Source organism: Salvelinus alpinus, chromosome 29 (assembly GCF_045679555.1).
Source record: "Salvelinus alpinus chromosome 29, SLU_Salpinus.1, whole genome shotgun sequence".
Classification (NCBI taxonomy): Eukaryota; Metazoa; Chordata; class Actinopteri; order Salmoniformes; family Salmonidae; genus Salvelinus; species Salvelinus alpinus.
In genome coordinates, this window is record NC_092114.1 from 46,642,790 (window position 1) to 46,660,705 (window position 17,916).

Below are 17,916 nucleotides of genomic sequence, written 5' to 3' on the forward strand. Positions count from 1 at the left end.
TAAAAAGCAATCTGTCCAGGAAGCCACCCCAAAGAGTTAAACATGAGAACTAGATGAGCACAAAGTCACAAAAACATCAACTCCATGTTTCTCCTCCCCGAACCCCCAGGTTCCCCCTGCAGCTGGAGAATGGTCAGACAGTGGAGCGCACGGTGGCCCAGTACTTCAGAGAGAAGTACAGCTTGCAGCTGAAGTACCCCCACCTCCCCTGCCTACAGGTGGGCCAGGAGCAGAAACACACCTACCTGCCCCTGGAGGTGAGTACTACTGGCTCTTTGTACTTTTGACCAATTATCAACCTCTCTTTGATTATGTGCGTTATTGCTTTGTTTATGGGAGATTGCGCTCAGGAGCCGTGATCTTAGTCAGCATAAGTAGAACCTGAGTTACTGTCTTTCATGTGGTCAGGATCAACTCAGGGCCCTAAGCATAAAACTGTACCAGTTCTGCTCTCTCTACTGTATTAAATTACTTTAACTCACATTCCTATGTGTCTCCTTGCAGGTGTGCAACATAGTAGCTGGCCAGCGCTGTATAAAAAAACTCACTGATAACCAGACGTCCACCATGATCAAAGCCACGGCCCGCTCTGCCCCAGACAGACAGGAGGAGATCAGCAGGCTGGTGAGTACTATCTATAGCGCCCTCGAATGACTGCGAGGTGTTACGACTACTGAGTGACATGTCTTTATAATGAATCTTACTAATTGATATAGCACTTTTCCAGATACTCAAAGCACTTACATACTGTAGTAAGGGGGAAAGTCGTCTCATCCACCACCAATGTGATGCACCTGCTTAAGTTATCTCCTCCAAACTAATAATTTCCTGTTTTGCTACTACCCCTCCCTCCGTCCTACCCCTCTATCCTCTTCTCTCATTCACTCCAACTCTGTATCCAGGTGCGGAGTGCGAACTATGAGGCGGACCCGTTCGTCCAGGAGTTTCAGTTCCGCGTGCGTGACGAGATGGCTCAGGTGACGGGCCGTGTGCTGCCGGCCCCCGGGCTGCAGTACGGCGGCAGGGCAAGCTTGGAACACTTCATGGTATCTACCCTTTAAATCATCTTTCATCCGCGTGTCTCTGTGATTTAGCTTCCCCGTCTCTCTCTTTCTTGCCCCTGGCTCTTTCATTTAGTCACTTTTGACATTTACGTCATTTAGCAGACGCTCTTATCCAGAGCAATTTACAGGAGCAATTAGGGTTAAGTGTCTTGCTCAAGAGGACATAGAAAGATTTTTCACCTAGTCAGCTCGGGGATTCGAACCAGCAACCTTTCGGTTACTGGTCCAACGCTCTTAACTGCTAGGCTACCTGTCGCCAACTGTCAATCTCTACCACCCTCTCTCTTTCACCCACCTCTGTTTTTTGTCTCTGAAAATAATGATTACTACTTTACTTGTGTAAAGGCTATGACGAATGGCATGACAATATTTCTAGATTCATTAAATGACCATTTTGAAGAAAATACAAACAACATTTTCTCAATCTTTTAGAACCAATTGGTCTCTCCACCTTTCTGTCTATGTCTGTACTGTCTGTATTTATGTATGTATGTGTGTGTGGGTGCCAGTCCCCGCAGATGAACCCTGCGGTGTCATTGCAGAACCGCACGGTGGCCACGCCCAGCCACGGCGTGTGGGACATGAGGGGCAAACAGTTCCACACCGGGGTGGAGATCAAGATGTGGGCCATCGCTTGCTTTGCCACACAGAGGCAGTGTCGTGAGGAGATCCTCAAGTGAGTGGTGTCTGTCTTATACATACGTACATCATAAACACACACACAGGTCTCTTTTTCAACAGATAAATACTCAACCCAATGCAATAACATTATAATCAACAAAAAAATAGCATTATTAGCATATCTATTATGTTATATCACATTTCTTAGTTTCTTTTGGTTGGTTTCTGCAACACTAACAGTACCAGTCAAACGTTTGGACACACCTTCTCATTCAAAGGTTTTTCTTTATTTTTACTATTTTCTACATTGTAGAATAATAGTGAAGACAAACTATGAAATAACAGATATGGAATCATGTAGTAACCAAAAAAGTGTTAAATAAAAATATATTTTAGATTCTTCAATGTAGCCACCCGTTGCCTTGATAACAGCTTTGCACACTCTTGGCATTCTCTCATCCAGCGTCGTAAGGAATGCTTTTCCAACAGTCTTGAAGGAGTTCCCACATATGGGGTGGCAGGTAGCCTAGTGGTTAGAGCGTTGGACTAGTAACCAGAAGGTTGCAAGATCGAATCCTCTAGCTGACAAGGTAAAAATCTGTCGTTCTGCCCCTGAACAAGGCAGTTAACCCACTGTTCCTAGGCCGTCATCGAAAATAAGAATGTTCTTAACTGACTTGCCTAGTTAAATAAAGGTAAAATAAAAAATATGCTGAGCTTGTTGGCTGCTTATCCTGCAGTCCAACTCATCCCAACTATCTCAATTTGGTTGAGGTTGGGTGATTGTGAAGGCCAGGTCATCTGATGCAGCTCTCCTTGGTCAAATAGCCCTTACACAGCCTGGAGGTGTGTTTTGGGTCATTGTCCTGTTGAAAAGCAAATGATAGTCCCACTAAGCGCGAACCAGATGGGATGGCATATCGCTGTGGTAGCCATGCTGGTTAACCTCTCTTGGGTACGTGAGACGTTAGCGTCCCACCTCTTTAACAGCCAGTGAAACTGCTGGGCGACAAATTCAAATACAGAAATACTCATTATAAAAATTCAGAAAACAAAACATATTTTACATAGGTTTAAAGATGAACTTCTTGTGAATCCAACCACGGTGTCAGATTTAAAAAATGTTTTGCGGCGAAAGCATACCTTACGTTATTTGAGAACATAGCCCAGCAGACAAATCATTACAAACAGTAACCAGCCAAGTAGAAGAGTTACACAAGTCAGAAATAGAGATAAAATGAATCCCTTACCTTTGATGATCTTCATATGGTTGCACTCAGCAGACAATCATTTACTCAATAAATGTTCCTTTTGTTCGATAAAGTCCCTTTATATCCAAAAACCTCTGTTTTGTTCGCGCGTTTTCTTCAGTAATCCACAGGCTCAAACGCAGTCAAAACAGGCAGACAAAAAAATCCAAATTGTATCCGTAAAGTTCATAGGAACATGTCAAACGATGTTTATATTCAACCCTCAGGTTGTTTTTAGTCTAAATAATCGATAATATTTCAACCGGACAATAACGTCGTCAGTATAAAAGGTAAACAAGAAACGCACTCTCTCGGTCACGCGCATGAAAAAGCTCTGTGACACTTTAGGGTCCACTCATTCAGACTGCTCTTACTTCCTCATTTTTCAGAATACAAGCCTGAAACAATTTCTAAAGACTGTTGACATCTAGTGGAAGGCATAGGAACTGCAATTTGAGTCCTAAGTCAATGGATACTGTAATGGCATTGAATAGAAAACTACAAAACCACAAAACAAATACTTCCCGAATGGATTTTTCTCAGGTTTTTGCCTGCCAAATCAGTTCTGTTATACTCACAGACACTATTTTAACAGTTTTGGAAACTTTAGAGTTTTCTATCCAAATATACCAGGCCCGAGAAGCAGGCAGTTTAATTTGGGCATGCTTTTCATCCAAAATTCCGAATGCTGCCCCCTACCCTAGAGAAGTTAAGTGTGCCTTGAATTCTAAATAAATCACTGACAGTGTCACCAGCAAAGCACCATCACACCACCTCCTCCATACTTCACGGTGGGAACCACACATACAGAGATCATCCGTTCACCCACTCTACATCTCACAAAGACACGGCAGTTGGAACCAAAAATCTCAAATTTGGACTCATCAGACCAAAGGACAGATTTCCACCAGTCTAATGTCCTTTGCTCGTGTTTCTTGGCCCAAACAAGTGTCTTCTTCTTACTGGTGTACGTTAGTAGTGGTTTCTTTGCAGCAATTTGACAATGAACGCCTGATTCACACAGTTTCCTCTGAACAGTTGATGTTGAGATGTGTCTGTTACTTGAACTCTGTGAAGCAATTATTTGGGCTGTAATCTGAGGTGCAGTTAACTCTAATGAACTTATCCTCTGCGGCAGAGGTAACTCTGGGTCTTTCATGTGGCGGTCCTCATGAGAGCCAGATTCATCATAGCGCTTGATGGTTTTTGCAACTGCACTTGAAGAAACTTTCAAAGTTCTTGAAATGTAAAGTAATGGACTGTCGTTTCTCTTTGCTTATTTGAGCTGTTCCAGCCTTAATAATAATACTTGGTATTTTACCAAATAGGGCTATCTTCTGTATACCCCCTTACCTTGTCACAGCACAACTTATTGACTCAAAGCATTAAGAAGGAAAGAAATTCCACAAATTAACTTAAGGCACACCTGTTAATTGAAATGCATTCCAGGTGACTACCTCGTGAAGCTGGTTGAGAGAATGCCAAGAGTGTGCAAAGCTCTCATCAAGGCAAAGGGTGGCTACTTTGGATAATCTAAAATATAAATATGTTTGGTTACTGCATGATTCCATGTGTAATTTCATAGTTTTGATGTCTTCACTATTATTCTATGTCAGAAATAGTAAAAATAAAGAAAAACCCTTGAACTAGTAGGTGTCTAAACTTTTGACTGGTACTGTACGTCTCTGTAACTGTCAATAACGTCTCTTTGGGTCTCCTCATCCTCCCTCCCTTTCGCATTCTTGCTCTTTTTCTCATCCTTTCGCTCTCCTTCCCTCCGTCTCTACAGGGGTTTTACTGACCAGCTGCGTAAGATCTCTAAGGATGCTGGGATGCCCATCCAGGGCCAGCCATGTTTCTGTAAGTACGCTCAGGGATCAGACAGCGTAGAGCCCATGTTCAGGCACCTGAAGAACACCTACGCTGGCCTGCAGCTCATCATCGTCATCCTACCTGGGAAGACCCCAGTCTATGGTACAGACTCGACACTGTTTCATTTTGTTTTACATTTGATGAATGTTTTTTTAACTTTTATTTTCTAAAAACTCTTAATATACTATTTATTTGTATGTTATTTCCATAGCCTGAGTATATACAGTACCAGTCAAAATTGTGTACACACCAGGGTGTTTCTTTATTTAGACTATTTTCTACATTGTAGAATAATAGTGAAGACATGAAAACTATTTAATTAACAAATGAAATCATGTAGTAACCAAAAACGTGTTAAATATTTAATATTTTAGATTCTTCACCCTTTGCCTTGATGACAGCTTTGCACACTCTTGGCATTCTCTCAACCAGCATCATGAGGTAGTCACCTGGAGTGCATTTCAATTAACAGGTGTGCCTTAAGTTAATTTGTGGAATTTCTTTCCTTAATGCATTTTCGCCAATCAGTTGTGTTGTGAAAAGGTAGGGGTGGTATACAGAAGATAGCTCTATTTGGTAAAAGACCAAGTCCATATTATGTCAAGAATAGCTCAAATAAGCAAAGAGAAACGACAGTCCATCATTACTTTAAGACATGAAGGATAGTCAATCTGGAAAATTTCAAGAACTTTGAAAGTTTCTTCAAGTGCAGTTGCAAAAACCATCAAGCTCTATGATGAATCTGGCTCTCATGAGGACCGCCACATGAAAGACCCAGAGTTACCTCTGCCGCAGAGGATAAGTTCATTAGAGTTAACTGCACCTCAGATTACAGCCCAAATAATTGCTTCACAGAGTTCAAGTAACAGACATATCTCAACATCAACTGTTCAGAGGAAACTGTGTGAATCAGGCGTTCATTGTCAAATTGCTGCAAAGAAACCACTACTAACGTACACCAGTAAGAAGAAGACACTTGTTTGGGCCAAGAAACACGAGCAAAGGACATTAGACTGGTGGAAATCTGTCCTTTGGTCTGATGAGTCCAAATTTGAGATTTTTGGTTACAAACACTGTGTCTTTGTGAGACGCAGAGTAGGTGAACGGATGATCTCTGTATGTGTGGTTCCCACCGTGAAGCATGGAGGAGGAGGTGTGATAGTGTGGGGGTGCTTTACTGGTGACACTGTCCTTGATTTATTTAGAATTCAAGGCACACTTAACCAGCATAGCTATCACAGCATTCGGCAGTGATACGCCATCCCATCTGGTTTGCGCTTAGTGGGAATGTAATTTGTTTTTCAACAGGACAATGACCTTAAACACACCTCCAGGCTGTGTAAGGGCTATTTGACCAAGAAGGAGAGTGATGGAGTGCTGCATCAAATGACCTGGCCTCCACAATCATCCGACCTCAACCCAATTGAGATGGTTTGGGATGAGTTGGACCGCAGAGTGAAGGAAAAGCAGCCAACAAGTCCTCAGCCGATGTGGGAACTCCTTCAAGACTGTTGGAAAAGCTGGTTGAGAGAATGTCAAGAGTATGCAAAGCTGTTATCAAGGCAAAGGGTGGCTACTTTGAAGAATCTCAAATAAAAATATGTTGATTTGTTTAACACTGTTTTATTTTGGTTACTACATGATTCCATATGTGTTATTTCATAGTTTTGACGTCTTCACTAGTATTCTACAATGTAGAAAATAGTACAAATAAAGAAAAACCCTTGAATGAGTATGTGTTTTCAAACTTTTGACTGGTACTGTATGTACCATGTACAAGATGGTATCAGGTGTAAAATTGTTACCTGTGTCCTACAATATGACAACAGCTGTAAAATGGTTCCCTCTTTCCCACAGCTGAGGTGAAGCGGGTTGGGGACACCCTCCTGGGCATGGCCACTCAGTGTGTCCAGGTGAAGAACGTGGTGAAGACATCCCCTCAGACCCTCTCCAACCTCTGCCTCAAGATCAACGTCAAACTGGGGGGCATCAACAACATCCTGGTGCCACACCAACGGTAACGCACAGAGTGAAAGAGTGTGTTTCCACAGGCAGAAAACCCCTATTTGGGTGACTGAAAACACTTATGTGCTATTTAGCAGAGATACATACACTGAGTATACAAAACATTAAGGACACCTTCCTAATATTGAGTTTCACCCCCCCCCCCCCATTTTCCTTCAGAACAGCCTCAATTTTTTGGGGCATGGACTCTGACACCTACATTTTACCTTGTTAAAGCATTCCACAGGGATGCTGGCCCATGTTGACTCAATGCTTCCCACAGTTGTCAAGTTGGCTGGATGTCCTTTGGGTGGTGGACCATTCTTGATACAAATAAAATAAAATGTCACATGCGCCAGATACAGCAGGTGTAAGCCTTTCAGTGAAATGTTTACTTACAAGCCCTAAGCCAAAAAGTGTTAAAGTATTTACTAAAATAAACTGAAATAATATTTTTTTTTTAATTAAGGAGCAACAATAAAATAACAGTAGCTAGGCTATATACAGGGGGTACCGGTACGGGGGCACAGGTTAGTCGAGGTAATTAAGGTAATAGTTGAAGTCGGAAGTTTACATACACTTAGGTTGGAGTCATTAAAACTCATTTTTCAACCACTCCACAAATTTCTTGTTAACGAACTATATTTTTGGCAAGTCGGTTAGCACATCTACTTCGTGCATGACATAAGTAATTTTTCCAACCATTGTTTTCAGACAGATTATTTCACTTATAATTCCCTGTATCACAATTCCAATGGGTCAGAAGTTTACATACGCTAAGTTGACTGTGCCTTTAAATAGCTTGGAAAATTCCAGAAAATGTCATGGCTTTAGATGTTTCTGATTGACATAAATTGAGTCAATTGGAGGTGTACCTGTGGATGTATTTCAAGGCCTACCTTCAAACTCAGTGCCTCCTTGCTTGGCATCACTGGAAAATTTAAAGAAATCAGCCAAGACTTCAGAAAAAAAAAATTGACCTCCACAAGTCTGTTTCATCCTTGGGAGCTATTTCCAAACACCTGAAGGTACCACATTCATCTGTACAAACAATAGTATGCAGGTATAAACACCATGGGACCACGCAGCCGCCATACCGCTCAGGAATTAGACTCGTTCTGTCTCCTAGAGATGAACGTACTTTGGTGCCAAAAGTGAAAATAAATCCCAGAACAACAGCAAAGGACCTTGTGAAGATGCTGGAGGAAACTGGTACAAACGTATCTATATCCACAGTAAAACAAGTCCTATATCGACATAACCTGAATGGCCACTCAGCAAGGAGGAAGCCACTGCTCCAAAACCGCCATAAAAAAAAAAGCCAGACTACGGTTTGCAACTGCACATGGGGACAAAGATCGTACTTTTTGGAGAAATATCCTCTGGTCTGATGAAACAAAAATATAACTATTTGTCCATAATGACCATCGTTATGTTTGGAGGAAAAAGGGGGAGGCTTGCAAGCCAAAGAACACCATCCCAACCGTGAAGCACGGGGGTGGCAGCATCATGTTGTGGGGGTGCTTTGCTGCAGGAGGGACTGGTGCACTTCACAAAATACATGGCATCACGAGGAAGGAAAACTGTGGATGTATTAAAGCAGCATCTCAAGACATCAGTCAGGAAGTTAAAGCTTGGTCGCAAATGGGTCTTCCAAATGGACAATGACCCCAAGCATACTTCCAAAGTTGTGGCAAAATGGCTTAATGACAACAAAGTCAAGGTATTGGAGTGGCCATCACAAAGCCCTGACCTCAATCCTATAGAAACTTTGTGGGCAGAACTGAAAAAGTGTGTGTGAGCAAGGAGGCCTACCAACCTGACTCAGTTACACCAGCTCTGTCTGGAGGAATGGGACCAAATTCACCCAACTTATTATGGGAAGCTTGTGGAAGGCTACCTGTAACTTTTGACCCTAGTTAAACAATTTAAAGGCAATGCTACCAAATACTAATTGAGTATATGTAAACTTCTGACCTACTGGGAATGTGATGAAAGAAAATAAAAGCTGAAATAAATCATTCTCTCTACTATTATTCTGACATTTCCCATTCTTAAAATAAAGTGGGGATCCTAACTGACCTAAGACAGGGAATTTTTACTAGGATTAAATGTCAGGAACTGTTAAACTGAGTTTAAATGTATTTGGCTAAGGTGTATGTAAACTTCCGACTTCAACTGTACATGTAGATAGAGGTAAAGTGACCATGCATGGATAATAAACAGAGTAGCAGCAGCATAAGTGGGGGGGACCATGCAAATAGTCCGGGTAGCCATTTGATTAGCTGTTCAGGAGTCTTATATGGCTTGGGGGTAGAAGCTGTTAAGAAGCCTTTTGGACTTAGACTTGGCGCTCCGGTACCGCTTGCTGTGCGGTAGCAGAGAGAACAGTGACTAGGGTGGCTGAAGTCTTTGGCAAGTTTTTGGGCCTTCCTCTGACACCACCTGCTATAGAGGTCCTGGATGGCAGAAAGCTTGGCCCCAGTGATGTACTGGGCCGTACGCACTACCCTCTGTAGCGCCTTGCAGTCTGAGGCAGAGCAGTTGCCATACCAGGCGGTGATGCAACCAGTCAGGATGCTGTCGATGGTGCAGCTGTAGAACTTTTAGAAGATCTGAGGACCCATGCCAAATCTTTTCAGTCTCCTGAGGAGGAATAGGCATTGTCGTGCCCTCTTCACGACTGTCTTGGTGTGTTTGGACCATGATAGTTTGTTGGTGATGTGGACACCAAGGAACTTGACGCTCTCAACCTGATCCACTACTGCCCCGTCGATGAGAATGGGGGCATGCTCGGTCCTCCTTTTCCTGTAGTCCACAATCATCTCCTTTGTCTTGATCACGTTGAGGGAGAGGTTGTTATCCTGGCACCACACTGCCAGGTCTCTGACCTCCTGTCTATAGGCTGTCTCATCGTTGTCAGTGATCAGGCCTACCACTGTTGTCTTCGGCAAACTTAATGATGGTGATGGAGTCAGGATATACTGTATGTGCCTTCTGTTTGTCTCTCTCTCCACCCAGTCCCTCCGTGTTCCAGCAGCCTGTTATCTTCCTGGGGGCCGACGTCACTCATCCTCCAGCCGGAGACGGAAAGAAGCCATCCATCGCAGCGGTCAGTTTCCTTCTGTCATTCTAGTTTCCATTGCCACTTTCCTCACAAACACTGCCTTGTCTGTCTATCTACTTGTCATGGGGTCTGAGGCATCTAGTACATTGGTAATCTACTAGGTTGTTTTGTTACCCAGACCCCTACAATAGCATTCTGAAACATGGTGTCAGAAGTCATGTTTCTGACCATCTCCCTCTCTCTGGCCCTATCCAGGTGGTGGGCAGTATGGACGCCCACCCCAGCAGGTACTGTGCCACAGTGAGGGTCCAGAGACCCAGACAGGAGGTGATCCAGGACCTGGCCTCCATGGTGCGGGAGCTCCTCATCCAGTTCTACAAGTCTACCCGCTACAAACCAACCAGAATCATATTTTATAGGGATGGTGTGTCAGAGGGACAATTCAGACAGGTTAGTTAAAATACTTATGTCCCCCTTCAATCTCTTATTTAAAGTTTACAGCTAAGCCAAATGATGTCCCCATGTTGAAATGCATTTATTACAAATAGCAATGTTCTTCATAGTTTATTAACCTTAAACTTGAGTCTTAAGCTTAAATCTTTAGCTATTGGCCATCAACCCTAAATTCTTCACCGCTCGCCACTCTTTGCTGATGTGTTGACTTCTCTCTGTGTGGCAGGTGCTGTACTATGAGCTGCTGGCCATCAGAGAAGCCTGTATCATGTTGGAAAAAGAGTACCAGCCGGGCATCACCTACATTGTGGTGCAGAAGCGCCATCACACACGCCTTTTCTGTGCCGACCGCAACGAGCGGGTAAGGGGCGCTATGGATCTCTCCTTGTACATTAACGATTTACTTTGCTAGGTATAGATTGGTTGTTGAACTGTTTTTAAATGGAGTGTTTATTTGGCAGGTTGGACGGAGTGGTAACATTCCTGCAGGCACCACTGTGGACACAGATATAACCCACCCCTATGAGTTTGACTTTTACCTCTGCAGCCATGCAGGAATACAGGTGTGTGTCAAGACTCATACCAGGGTTGTGTTCAATAGGCATAAGATGGTAACATTTAATAAAACTAAGTCAGCATTCTTATTGGACAAGTTCAGGTAGTATCTCCTGCTTATTTCTCCCTAATGTTGACTCTTGCCGTCATATTTTCTCAGAGGTTTATCGGCTTCTATTAATTTCCACTGAACTTCATTGTCAGTGTTGAATCAATGCTGGTATTCTCTCCATGGAACCGGCATTGTCCCTGTGGTATTACTGACCTAGCCTACTCCCTCCAGGGTACAAGCAGACCTTCCCACTACCATGTTCTGTGGGATGACAACTGCTTCACGGCTGATGAGTTCCAGCTGCTCACCTACCAGCTGTGCCACACCTACGTCCGCTGCACCCGCTCAGTCTCCATCCCCGCGCCAGCCTACTACGCCCACCTGGTGGCCTTCCGCGCCCGCTACCACCTGGTGGACAAAGAACATGACAGGTGAGGGGGGGGGAAGGGATTCATTTCATTGTGATCAGTATACTTTTCTGTAGGGCTAAAATCAATGTCTCTTGCTGTTTATCAGGTAAAAAGAAACTGGAGGTCGATATCATGTATTGATTTTAAAATGTTAATTCAAGATAAAGGTTCTCTCCCTCCCTTTCTGTCCTTTTCCCTTTCTCGTTTCCTCACTTCCTTCTCTTGAACACACGCAGTGCGGAGGGCAGCCATGTCTCGGGGCAGAGTAATGGCCGAGACCCCACAGCCCTCGCCAAGGCTGTTCAGATTCATCACGACACACTGAGGACCATGTACTTCGCCTGAGGATGAGGTGTTGGGAGGGGTATTCTGTCAGCCTTGTAGGTCTCACATTGGACCCTGGGCTGGCACAGCTCTGGTCCTGACAAGGGGATGCCAAGCTGCTAAAGACAGCAACTACAACAACAACAGCCAGAGGGGAGTACTGAAACGTTATGCAATACGAAACCAGCCAATCCTCTCCCGGCCTGTTCTCTTCTGCTGTGTTTTTAATTCATTATGGATTGTCTCTGATATTGCTCCTTGAGCTGTGCAAGTCATGTCCTCGCCTTACAGGTTTGACAGCAGCTCAACTTTTGCTTTGTGTTACTTTCAAAATGCCAGAGTGTAGAAGACAAGACAGGGGAATTGATAAGGATGGTTTCAGGGTGTGGGGATATAGCAGGTCCAGTGAGGATCAGTCTTGTTCCTCAACACAGTGATGAATGATATGCTGACCTGTCTATCCATGGGGTTCAATTGTATAAGTTGTCCTCTTTACATGTCTCCGTCAGCTTGTCGTTGTATGTGCGTCTTCTTATGTTCTGTAGAAGTCTGATTGCCATGATGATGCCTGTTAGTCAAGAACGCCCGTGAATCACAGCTATGCCATTTTTCATACGGCAAGCTGCTAGCCCAGTTACTCTACTCTCTCTAAGCCAATGGTGACTTACTTGTAGTCATTGCGCCAGTCAAAGTTTAACACTGCATTCTCTATCAATATCAACAGAGTTTTTATTTTATTTTTTACATACAGCCACAGCCATTGTTTTATGGATTACCTGTTAAGTACTGTTAGAATATCAACCCTAGCCACATCATGGACCTACTCAGAGTTCACTGTGGTAGCTACAGATTTCACTTTTCCTTAGTTTTATTCCTGCTATTTTATGAGATTAGTCTTATTTAACATTAATTTTCAGCAATAGAACACTGTTAGTTTGTCTGTCAATGACCGAAGAGGTTTTTCACATTTTTAACTAAGGAACTGATGATGTCATGCAATCCTTAAGTGCAATAAGTCGTTAATGCAGAAAACAGGTCCTATGGTTAACATACCAATTTGATATTTTTGGGCCATTATGATCGGACATGGGCAAGTTGTAACGGATAAAGAATGTAAACTGGGCCAAGAATTGATGCCATAAAATTGTTATGTGGGGGTGACAAATGACAAAGTTATTTTGTAAATTGGGTGAATGACAAAGTGCCTGTTTTGGGTGTAAAGAAGAATTTGAAAGACAAAGGGTTTATTTCTTTTCGTTAGAGCTCCTGTGAGATTAGTTAGTTTGTTTAGTTATACAGTCAAATTATTTCATCCAAGCATTACTGTAAGCATGATATGTTGTCCAGGACTGTCTGGGGTTAGAGAGCAGAGCGGGTGTGGCTGCATTGATTCAGTTTCATGATTTAGTTTTTAATGTGAATTATTATTGAGTATGTAGACTGACCAATTGAAGGTGGGGACAGTTAGCTAACGGATCTGTCTCATTCATTTTAACACTGGTGGTAGGATTCATTTTGCACTGTTAAAAGTAAGCATTCATATTTCAGAGTTTTATCAAGCCATTTTGTCACATTTGTATTTGAAGGGCATTGTCTCTCCATTTGCCTTGCTGTGAAGTATCCTCCAGATGAGGCTTTTGAGTTTCGTCTCGTTCCACTTGGACCAAACCAACGTGCCTGGGGTCATCTGCTTGGGGAATGGATGGTATGGGCCTTGTCTGACTGGGATACAGTTGATCCCTGCTCTCACTGCCTTTGCAAAAGAAGCAGCCGCGTTGTAGCATGGCAAACTTTTTGCCGCACTCATTGTCCTATAGCCACGTGTTACCAGAACAAAACTAGCTGCTATACTACATTTTTATTTTGTTCATATATATTTGTACAAAGAGACTATAAGAATGACAATTTACTGCACTTAAAGATGCATGTGTTTCAGGTGAGACACATGCCCTGGTGCTGAGAGATGCAGTTTGTTGTGAGGGGGGGGGGGGTTTAGTAGACAGACCGCCTCTGTTGTAGTCAGAGATTGAGATTCATTGGGTGTTTTTCAAGGATCAGGAGTAACAATAGAGTCCTCTCTCACTATGATACAGGGGACATACTTTAATTCCCAGAGGGTACGATTGTTTAGTAACATGGTTTACACCGGTTTGTGGACATCAATACAGCTCCGCCCCTGGGGTTTGTGCGAAATGTCACAGCTAAAATTGTTACTGTCTTGCAAGATGTCAGACATTACCAGCATTTGATTTTACTTGAACAGCATAGGTAGGATCTGATTAACTGCAACTGTGGGCTAATGTGTAACTGCCCTGCTTGTGTGAATAATTTAAGTCTGTACAGCAGTAGTACAGGAAGGAATTCGCTCTACACTCACGTTGCCACGGAATCGACCTCTAGAGCCAGTGGGTCGGGTTTTGCATCTAGGAGGCAGAGCATTGGGAGCTTGTGCTGCGTTCGTAACCAAGTGGGAGGTGGGAATTTACTAGTTGTGAAGTTATAAATACCATTTGGAAGCATTCACACACTTTGAACTCATTGAGAAATGCCGATTTTTGTCTAATGTCCAACAAGCTGCGTAAACCATAAACTAAAAGTACAGCTACACTACATGACCAAAATTATGTGGACACCAGATCGTCGAACATCTCTTTCCAAAATCATGGGCATTAATATGGAGTTCGTCCTCCCTTTGCTGCCATAACAGCCTCCACTCTTCTGGGAAGGCTTTCCACCTAATGTTGGAACATTGCTGAGGGGACTTGCTTCCATTCAGCCACAAGCATTAGTGAAGTCGGGCACTGATGTTGGGCGATTAGGCCGATCGCGAAAAACCATTTCAGTATGGACCTCGCTTTGTGCACGGGGTCATTGTCATGCTGAAACAGAAAAGGGCCTTCCCTAAACTATTTCCATGAAGTTGGAAGCACAGAATCGACTAAAATATCATTGTATGCTGTAGTATTAAGATTTCCCTTCACTGGAACTAAGGGGCCTGGCCCGAACGATGAAAAACAGCCCCAGGCCATTATTCCTCCTCCACCAAACTTTACAGTTGGCACTATGCATTCAGGCAGGTAGCATTCTCCTGGCATACGCCAAACCCAGATTCGTCCGTCGGACTGCTAGATGGTGAAGCGCGATTCATCACTCCAGAGAACACGTTTCCACTGCTCCAGAGTCCAATGGCAGCGAGCTTTACACCACTCCAGCTGACGCTTGGCATTGAGCATGGTGATCTTAGGTTTGTGTGCGGCTGCTCGGCCATGGAAACCCATTTCATGAAGCTCCTGACGAACAGTTCTTGTGCTGACGTTGCTTCCAGAGGCAGTTTGGAACTCGGTAGTGAGTGTTGCAATTGAGGACAGACTATTTTTTACACGCTACGCACTTCAGCGCACGGTTGTCCCGTTCTGTGAGCTTGTGTGGCCTACCACTTCGTGGCTGAGTCGTTGTTGCTCCTAGGCGTTTCTACTTCACAATAATAGCACTTATAGTTCACCAGAGCAGCTCTAGCAGTGAAGAAATATTATGAACTGACTTGTTGGAAAGGTGGCATCCTATGACGGTGCCACATTGAAAGTCACTGAGCTTTTCAGTAAGGCCATTCTACTGCCAATGTTTGTCTATGGAGATTCCATGGCGGTGTGCTTGATTTTATACACCTGTCAGCAATGGGTGTGGCTGAAATATCCAAATCCACTCATTTGAAGGGGTGGCCACATACCTTTTGTGTGTATATATAATGGATCATGCTTGCAAAACAAATGTGTTCAAAAACCATATTAATAGATTTGTTTTAATTATCTTTTGTTGCATTTATCTACCAAAAAATGCTGTGATGAAGGTAATTTCCTTAGTAGGTGATGTCAGAGGTCACCGTGTCGGAGATCGGGATGATAGACGAGTTTCACACTAGTAATTACTAGTTGGAGGGCCATTTCAGTGGATTTTTCCCAGTCGTATGTGGTAAATTCCCACTTGGTTACGAACGCAGCATCATTGAGGCAGGGGGGTAATACAGGGCTTCCGTTTCAAATGGCACTCTATTCCCTATATAATGCACTACTTTTGACCAGGACCCATAGGCCTCTTGGCAAAAATAGTGCACTATAGGGAGTAGGGTTGCATTTGAGGTTGAACCAGGCTCCTTCATGTGATGCCCTCCCCCCTCTAAAAGCTGAACATCAGATGCCTTCTTTCGTTATTCTAATGCATTTTTAATTCTGAAATTGAGATATATTTGTATATTTAAAATATGTAATAATATAATGAGCCACTTATTTTTGCTAATCAATTCTAGAAAAATAGAACAATAATGACGATAATAATGAAATAAAGACCATAGTGATATAGTCACTAATAATAATCCAAATGTAATAATTCAATAGACTGTTGTTTATTTCCTGGTTGCTAAAATTCTAGTAGTTCCTGTAATTTCAGTTTGTGACAAAACAAGCAAGAGAATCATTGTACCATCTAAACTGCTGTGAGATATCTTTTTAATAACCAAAAATATTGTATTTTTGGCTTTTTTAAGCTGGTGTACAAAACCGAAAGTAAACCCGAAAACTTAAGAACAGGAAGCCTAGATAAAGCGCACATAGAATAGATCAACCGCTTCTTAGACTTGCTTTCAATGAGAGTGACAGATCTATAACTCACATTTCTATGTGCATTTGGTCGGGTCGCCAATGAAGTTACATATTGCAGCTTTTAAAGCAAAGCGTGTCATATTGAAGCTACATCTGCTGCATTTAAATGACCTGTGTGGGGGGGGCTTGTTTTTTTGTGGCAGCTGTTGTCGTGTGACTGATTGGATGAACCTCCTGCTATTTCCCATCACCCTCTTCTCTGTTCATTGAACTAACAATCTCTGGAGAGTAGCCTAGCTTCCATTCAGTAGGTTCCATTCATCTCATAGAGCCTGGTCTTCTAGAACCTGTAGTGAATGTGACCTACATTTTGATTGTTGATTTCCTCCAAAACATTTGACTGTGTGCATCCCTCAAAGTTTTTCATGTGGAAGGAGTGAAGGTTTTATCCTTGGACAGAATAGTCTGTAGACTGTGCCTTTTCCTGATGGTGCTGAAAACAAGTAAATCAAAGAGATCTTACTTTCAAAACATTGAGGGCAATATGCCTAAGTCTACATTGATACGTATATATTGATACATGACAATTTTGTGTGTGTGTGGGGGTGCCTGGGTGTCTGTTTGTGACACTGACATACAGTATAAGAACACAATAATATGCAGAACCAACCAGTTTTGAGGTGTCAGGACCAAAAATGCTTATGGGGATGGTAAGGTAGGCAGGCACTCGCATGGCACAACCAAAAAAGTTGCATTTAATAACTGGGCATGACACTATAGTGGATATTTTAGACTGCCACCCTCAGGTGGAAAACAGTTTATTGTAATGCATGGGATTTCCACCCCTGGTTCCCTTTGTTTAAACCTTTAGTAGATAGATGTTCAGTGATGGTGTTCTACCCAAAGTGAACAGCAATAAATAAAGTGATCTTTAGGCTCTGAGCAACTAGCTGTTGGGGTTACACCAGGGGGTTCTTCCCAAATGGCACCATATTCCTTATATAGTGCACTACTTTTGAACAGAGTACCTCTTCTTTTGAATTACTATCCTGTGAGAGCCACTTGCATACCATTTGCAACATGTTGATGCTAAATTCTTTCAAACACCTATGGTTATGTCCCAAGTAGCACCCTAATTCTCTTTTATAGTGCACTATAAAGTCTCTGATCAAAAGTTGTGCACTGGATGGATGGATGGATGGATGGAATAGTGCCATTTGGGAAGTAACTGGTGAACCCAACCATTTATTCCAGGCCTAAACAAAAATGCATTATATTTGTTTAGAACCACTGCTCTTGCATGTATAAATTTTTTCTCAAGATCTTACAGCTAGAGGTTTACAGACAGAGAACAACATGCAGTTGTGCCACAAGAATGCCTGCTTGCCTACGAAAGGATTCCTCCGAAAATCTCCAAACCCTGCACCTCTTATTGTGGTTGGCTGCATATCATACTTATTAATAAGATCCAAATGACAAATTTGCTTTGGTAACAATATGCAAAAAAAAATGCAAATACCTTTTTTTGTCTTTGTCTGATCCTGTTTAGCCTTTTTATTTGGTTGTCATATGTAATAGTTTTAATTAAAACAATGTATGAAATCTGTTGGTGTATTCATTGAGCGAATGGGTAAGTGATGCATGTTGAC

General features: G+C 42.7%; 1 protein-coding gene across 2 annotated transcripts in view; it reads left to right on the top strand.

Annotated features, from left to right (window-relative positions):
* The window catches only part of LOC139558834 (protein argonaute-3-like), a 44,025-nt gene extending 26,156 nt beyond the window's left edge, over positions 1 to 17,869 (top strand). Inside the window, exons 8-19 of one of the 2 annotated variants that reach the window (XM_071374333.1) lie at positions 110 to 257; positions 505 to 624; positions 903 to 1,046; positions 1,574 to 1,740; positions 4,725 to 4,909; positions 6,665 to 6,824; positions 9,833 to 9,923; positions 10,134 to 10,328; positions 10,558 to 10,692; positions 10,793 to 10,894; positions 11,170 to 11,369; positions 11,585 to 17,869. In XM_071374333.1, the coding sequence (XP_071230434.1) occupies positions 110 to 257; positions 505 to 624; positions 903 to 1,046; positions 1,574 to 1,740; positions 4,725 to 4,909; positions 6,665 to 6,824; positions 9,833 to 9,923; positions 10,134 to 10,328; positions 10,558 to 10,692; positions 10,793 to 10,894; positions 11,170 to 11,369; positions 11,585 to 11,693 (1,756 nt within the window). In that variant the 3' untranslated portion in view covers positions 11,694 to 17,869. The remainder of the gene's footprint in view (positions 1 to 109; positions 258 to 504; positions 625 to 902; positions 1,047 to 1,573; positions 1,741 to 4,724; positions 4,910 to 6,664; positions 6,825 to 9,832; positions 9,924 to 10,133; positions 10,329 to 10,557; positions 10,693 to 10,792; positions 10,895 to 11,169; positions 11,370 to 11,584) is intronic. The other variant, XM_071374334.1, reaches the window with a different exon arrangement.
* The last annotated feature ends 47 nt before the right edge of the window (positions 17,870 to 17,916 follow it).